Below are 7,614 nucleotides of genomic sequence, written 5' to 3' on the forward strand. Positions count from 1 at the left end.
ATTCATAGTGACCATCAAGTATGTTGGTTTGAGTACATTTCAAAATGGAAAATTGTTTTGCAAGCTACTTCAAGGTAGGTAATTTAATTTAAAGATTATTGATTAATGCTTCTGCTACAAAGGCTTAAATCCTTGTTCCCACTACTAAAAATTATCCTTCCTTCTACACTCTAATTAATTCTAATCTATTATTGCTTTGTTATTGCCATCTTTGATATTTTTAGATATTGCTTACGCATATTTTGTTGAATGCCCGTCAAGCTGTGTATAATGACAACATTTAATTCATCCCATTTCTATTTAGGTTTAATAATCTTTTCATTCTTGTACTTCTCATATCCTTTGATCAGAGTTTCTTTATTTATCAAATTAAAATTATTTATCATCTTTTTCGAATTAATAATCAAAATAGTGCATACATTCACTTCAAAAGATTACTAAAAATGATAGTGCTCTTATATACAAAATATAAAGCGAGATAAGTGGATCCTGCATTAATTTTCATAAACTAAATGAGATACATCAATTCCACCATGACAATAACCAATAACATATAGTTTCACGTAAATGGATCCTACATTATTTTGTCAAAACTAAATGAGATCCAAGAATGCAGCTATAATAATAATTTAATTCTAATGTTAAAATGGCATATGTTGCCTCTCCTGCTCTGCGGGATGTTGTCTCAGCATTTTGAGGGGAGGCCCAATTTCCACATCAAGCAACTCAGTTTTGCTGTCTACCAGTTCCTTCAACGCTTCCTTAACCAATAACATATAGTTTCACGTAAATGGATCCTACATTATTTTGTCAAAACTAAATGAGATCCAAGAATGCAGCTATAATAATAGTAATTTAATTCTAATGTTAAAATGGCATATGTTGCCTCTCCTGCTCTGCGGGATGTTGTCTCAGCATTTTGAGGGGAGGCCCAATTTCCACATCAAGCAACTCAGTTTTGCTGTCTACCAATTCTTCAACGCTTCCTCCCTACCAGCCAGAGCCTCATCATCTTCCATATCAATCTCTATATAACTGCACCTGTTGCATACTTGACAGGGTTTCCACGGTGGTCCAGTGTATCGAGCACAAGTGCAAAAATGAGGCAAGTGATCCGAATACGAAAGTGTCTGTCTGCACATGTAACACATTATGTTTCCACACTTGCATCTCACTTTATTGCATCCAGCCGTCTTGATTAACTCCGTGTGGCAAACGTTACATTCTCTTATCACAGCTTTTGTCATACTCTCTTCTACTTCCCTACGAAGAGCAGTCTCAGAATTTTTGTCAACCTCTTCACAGCGTAATGGTGAGTGACTCAGCTTCTTGCATTGAATACATGAAGCGATTAAACATTTAGGGTTTGGACAATCGAAAACCTGTAGACAGTTGTCTATTTCATATGGAATGTTACAGAATGGGCAATAAACAAGACCTTCAATTTTGGCTTCAACTACAGCCTGTTCAGCCAGACGATATTCATATCTTTCAATAACATCATTTGGAAGAGTTTTGTTGATTTCTGACAAAGGAATTGACTCCTTGCAATCACCAATAGCCATACAGGGTAAATAGTCATGCGCCTTGAGACCTCCATAAATGATTTGATTGACTTGCATCCTTATACATTTAAAACAAAACCAATGCCCACTTCGACACTGTATCATTTTATCAAATCGATATGGCCAATAACAACAACCACATTCCATAAACGCTGCCTCTGCTCCCTTTCGCTTCCGCTTATAGGTAATACTAACTTGTTCCGACAACGAAGGGCTTTCTGCTTTTCTAGTCGTCAGTGGAACTCCTATTGGCAAAACTTCTGCAGGTCCGTCCTCTGACGAATTGAAAGAAACCAACTTTTCATCTATAAAATTAGACGGCGCCTCTGCTCCATTTCGCTTCCCCTTATAGGTGGTAATATTAACTTGTCCCATCAAAGAAGATGTTTCTGCTTTTGTAGTCCTCAGTGGAACTCCTATTTGCAGAACTTCTGCAGGTCCGTCGTCTGACGAATTGAAAGAAACCAACTTTTCATCTATAAAATTAGAGGCATGGTTCGAAGATGATGAAGATCCGGCCATATTTCCAAACTCGATGAAGATTTCAGGTATAATTTGCGTGAGTCCAACCGGACAGGCAGAGATGATTAGTGAAATCGATAATGAGAGAAAGATCCCTAGCATATAAATACAAGTAGATCAATCCTCTAGGTCATAACTAAATATAAGAGGTATGTCGGCAATTTTTAAGTGGACACCATATGGTTGTGCGCGTCCGCTAAACCCGGCTTTGTGTGCACCCGCAAAGACCGGCTATGGGCATGGACGTGGGCATCTGCATGGGTCTATACAAATTATTTTGAGGTTATTAGTTTTAAAATGTCAGTTTATAGATGATGGTTTTTTAAATTGGAATTTGGTTATAAGAATATTTTATTTTTTTTTTTTTTTTTTAATTTTTTTGGGGGTGTTATATAAATGGATTTAACACTTTAAAAATGGTGGGGATTTGAATTTTATAAATTAAATAATTTAAAAAGATTTAACTTAAAATTAATCATGAAAAATGCTTTTAAAAACGTCATTTTGTCTAATAATTAGTTTATGAGATTTAAAAAGTATAAGCTTTAATCAAATTCAAGTTTCTGTGATCCATAACATGTTAATTTATGAAGATTTTCAAAAAAAAATACATTTCCAATATTTGGTCGACGCGTTTGGAACTAGCCAGTGGGGATGTGGTTCATCCCCAAGACAAGATGAAGAGACACATCTCCGAATAAGGTTAAATAGGAAGCTAGGTCACCCTAATGGCTAGAGGAAAACGGTTAGATTTGACCAGGGAAAATTATATTGTTAATTGATTAATTTATATATTTATATATTATTATAATTTAACCAAACGACTATATTTGATCAGGGGAGGGAATTATTTAATCCATTTAAATAATTAATAATTATTTATTTATTTAATTAAATAATTTATTCATTCATTTCCTTATTTAATTACTTATTAATCTTATATAAATAATATTTCTTTGATCACTGATTTGAAAAATATATATAAATAGCAAGAATTAGGGTGCAATGTAATTTTCCCTCTTTGGTCAAATCTAACCATTTTCCTCTAGCCATTAGGGTGACCTAGTTTCCTATTTAACCTTATTCCCAAATCTGTCTCTTCATCTTGACCTGAGGATGAACCATACTTGATGGTTCGTCCACCAAATATTGGAAATGTGTTTTTTTTCGAAAATCTTCATAAAGTATAAGCTTTGTTTAGTATTTTGTTTACTATGAGAGGCATGATGGGCTATCATGCCTAGGCAATTTATTTTTGAGCTGTTTTAAATATTTTTATTTAAAAATAAGTGGTGAATTCAACTTAGTTCCTCTCACTTTTGTTAGAAATTATACCCTCTGAAAATTTGCATGAAAAATCATAATTTACCATGTCAATGCTAAAATTAATAGTGGTCCATAGGAAAAAATCAAATCCTAGAATCTTTCTTTAGTAGGAACTAATAAATTGAGATGTAAAGTGGATAAATTAATTGCTTGATCATACACGAGGACTTGCATGCATAGTATAGTTTTACTCTTAATAAATTCTAAGGAAAACATAAATAATGGTGTGAAGTAACTCCTAGTAAATATATTTATTCATATCTTATTCTTATCCATTTTTTATGCAAACACTTAAATTATGACCAGACATAATAAATATGTTATTAAGAATAGAAACCACTACAAAAATATCTAAAAAGCATGTTTGAATATTGCAACTATATCCATAAATTATGGAATAAGATATGTGGGATATTTATCCACATTGTATAATACTGTACAAAGGCTACAATGAGACATTAGATTATGTTCCAATCAAATGTTATATATATATATATATATATATATATATATATATATATATATATAAGATTGACAAAAAAATGTTTATTTTTCAATGATAAACATTATTAGTTGCATTGGTAAATGCTAAAATAATACTAGCGAATAAACAAATCAATTGCTAGTTACTTTAGAGTAACAAGAAAAATAAATGATAGTATACTATAATATTTTAAAAATGGAAAATTGAATAATCCTTTTAGTAAAAAAATTATAACAAATTTATCGATAAAAATAAAAGGAAATTAAATAAAAGGAAAATCATACATAACAACAACACACATAAACCATGCACATTACATTATGATTTATTTTGAAACTTTGCTTATCATCATTAGCATGATAGGTTTATGATTTTTTTTTTGAGATAGGTTAAATATTTTTATTAAACTCGAGAATCGACTTTGGCAATGTGATTTTTGGGAGTTTTCAAAACAATATATCTCATAGAAAGGAAAAATTAAAATTGTATGTGTTTTTTTTAATATGTTTCTATAAAAAGATAAAGGTAAAATAGGAGAATACTATGTGTAAAATCATTAGGAAGTATGATTATCTTGAATAAAATATAATTATACTTTCTAGTTGGTAGCCTCTTATATTTGACTCATATACATCCTAATATTTCCTTTGTTGTTGATCTTCTTTCCCAATATATGCAAAAACCACATGAAATTCATTAGAAGGAAAAAAGAGAGGATGGTTTGATTTATTCGAGGTACAATTGAGTTTGGAGTACATTATAGTTTGGGTGGAGGGGGGGGGGGGGGGGGGGGGGACGGGGGGAAACCTTCTTTCTTGGTTGGTTTCATTGATTTAGATTTGGCTTGTGACTCTGATGGTCAATAGTCTATTGTAGGTTATGTTTTCAGTCTTGTTTATGAACTTGTCACTTAGGCTTGTAAAATGTAGCAGGATATTTCTCTTTCTTCAACAAAAGAAGAGTATCGAGCAACGGTTAATGCAAGATAAGAAGTATTGTGGATTTGATAGATCCTTTCATGGTTTGGATCCTGGAAACATCATTTGACCACCCTCTAGTGTGACAATCAAAGTGCTATCAAGTTTTTCAAAGATCCAGTTTAACATTAACGCAAAAAACACATTGAACTACAAATGCACTTCATCAGAAAACTCATTCATGATTTGGTTATTTAAGTGCGTTTTTTCCCTACAGATGATCAAGTTTCATATATTTTCACAGTGTATCTTAAAAAGTGAAGTTTTCTGAACTTAAATATATGTTAGGACTTCATGAAGTTGTCATTAAGAGGGGATAAGATTTAATCCTTCCTTCCTTCTCCTTGTGTGTCACCTTCATAAATCCTTCAATCCTTTCCAAGTCATTTTTAAGAAGGGATGTTAAGATATTTATAATCTTAGGAGTTAGTTAAGTTCAACTTGGTCTAATGTTTCTATTATGTAAAAGTGTGTTTCTTTAGCATGGATTAGTTGCATTGTAATTCAACAGTCATGATATGTTCTAGATATATTGATATGATGGCTCATTGTCTCCTTGATACAAATAGATTTTGATCCATGGATTAACACCCAATTGGTCCATTATCTCTATTTAAAGGGCATGGAGCATCATGGATGATGATTGATTTCCATAAGTATTTTATGTAAAATACTTTCTTTTGCATTAATAAAATTCCCTGAATTGGTTGCATTAGTTGGGGTCGTGTACCGTTTCCCTCTCAGAGGGTTTTAACCACATAAAAATATTGGCATTGGTGTCTAGGAGAATATGACCCAATCAACCACTCTATATTTAGAACATATCATGATTGTCACATCACTATGTATTAAACATATCGTGACTGTTGGAATACAATGCAACTAATGCATACTAAAGAAAGACACTAAGAAAGACACTTTTAGCTAATATAGATAGTACAACAAGTTGAATTTAACTAACTCCTAAGTGCTTAAATATCATAACAACTCATAATCATGAGAAATATCTATGCTCGATACAAAAGTATTTTTGTTCTTGATAATTTTTTTGCTATAGGTGATAGAATTTATTGTCTTGGAATTATGGTTCTAGTTAAATAAGTACAAAAAAAGGGTGTACTGCTGATTTTAGAAAGCTATGAATTTTATTTCAAAAATCACAGTGAGACATGGGTATAGTCATTGGAAGTCAAATGAAAGGATATTAGTTTTAAAGGATCAAAATTTGATTTTATGCATCCATATTCATGAATAATTGGCATGATTTATAGCCTAATTAGTGAATTTTTCTGCATATGCATAACTCTAATAGAAATTGTTGTATACATATTTTTTAGAATTAGAGGTACGTGAAAATGGAAATTTTAGTTTAGAAATTAGGACAATATAGTTGGAGGATGCACAAGATTTGTATAGCCATGGAGATGAAATCATAGGCATAGGAGGTCCCTTGAATAGTTATAAGAAGTTATTTTTACCAACTTCTTTCATACCCCTAAAACTATACTTGGTTCCCTCTCCCATTCCTAATACTCCAAATAATATTAATTTCTTTCCTAATTATATCATAATTATGAAAAATCAAGTACGTTCTTCGCATTGAGCTATCCATATCACTCTACCCATTTGTCTCCACTTTGCTTCCTCCAATCTAAGAGCTCTTTCTTGAAACCTTTCTTATATTTTAAATCTCTTATTTCATCTTCATTAAAGAAATTTTATTTTAAAATATTGCAATTTCCTTTCCAATATTCCATATTTTTTTTAGGTAACATTATATTTATCTTGAGCACACTTAATAATCTCCATTTTATTCTCTTCATATTGTCATTAAATTGAAATATTGCAATCCTTTAGTTGACTATTAATGTGTCTCTATTTAATTCAAACCAATTCCTTGAACTTTGGGTCCTTCAACCAATGAAATATTAATTTGAAAGGGTGAGAAGGCTTTGTGGCCTACCTCATCTCCTTGTAAAACTTTATGGATGTTAATAGATGACCGCTCCTTCCTAGTCCAAGTTTTAGTACTACCCTTACTATCAATAATATTATCTACAACAAGAACAAAACTAATATTTTGGATATGAGTCCATCCCCTATGTTATTTCTCCCCTATCTTGGTTTCATTTATACAAGCTTTAAGTCACATTACCCTACTTCATCAATATTCCAAAGTAAGAAAAGAAATCCAAATGGTCCATCCTCTCAAATTCACCCCAAAATTCACCATATGTTAAGATCAAATTCATGTCATATTCCATTATCACACTCGCCATCAATGCTATATCCCCCAAAAGAGCCTCCTAGAAACCTTCTCTAGCAAGGAAAGTGTCATTACCATTAATGACATTACAAACTAAATCAATATTATAAAGTAATACCTCCAAACAAATAACAAAATTAAGAAAGCAACAATTTCTAACGTATATAGTCTTATACCAACATACCACTAAGCCTCTTGATATCCTCTTGGTGACTAAGTGCTTAAAAAATCAACCTAGAAATAATATCCAATGAAATATCTTTTGCCTTGGTAGCCTCAAGAATGATCACTTGAATCGACATAACCTCTTCACAAATAGTTAAAAATAATAATTCAAGTTTCTTTTGTTAGCACTCCCTATATCCCTTATACCTTAGGAGATAACAATCATTTTAAACCTTTAGAATAGGAATGATTTTCATTAAGGGTCCCTTTAATTCTCACTTGTTTACTATATAAAAAATCAATGGTTGC

General features: G+C 31.7%; 1 protein-coding gene across 1 annotated transcript; it reads right to left on the reverse strand.

Moving 5' to 3' along the window:
• Positions 1-965: 965 nt before the first annotated feature.
• LOC149224094 (uncharacterized) lies at positions 966-2,087 on the reverse strand. The gene has a single exon (XM_089388079.1). The coding sequence runs from the start codon at positions 2,085-2,087 to the stop codon at positions 966-968; it is 1,122 nt and encodes a 373-aa protein (XP_089244205.1).
• Positions 2,088-7,614: the final 5,527 nt, after the last annotated feature.

The sequence above is a fragment of the Pinus tabuliformis genome, chromosome Q, assembly GCF_031772625.1.
Source record: "Pinus tabuliformis cultivar Carrire ecotype Pingquan chromosome Q, CPIR1, whole genome shotgun sequence".
NCBI classification, from domain to species: Eukaryota; Viridiplantae; Streptophyta; class Pinopsida; order Pinales; family Pinaceae; genus Pinus; species Pinus tabuliformis.

Bases quoted from the DNA above. Each gene is read 5' to 3' on its own strand.
- LOC149224094 (XM_089388079.1), bottom strand. From the start codon at position 2,087: ATGGCCGGATCTTCATCATCTTCGAACCATGCCTCTAATTTTATAGAT.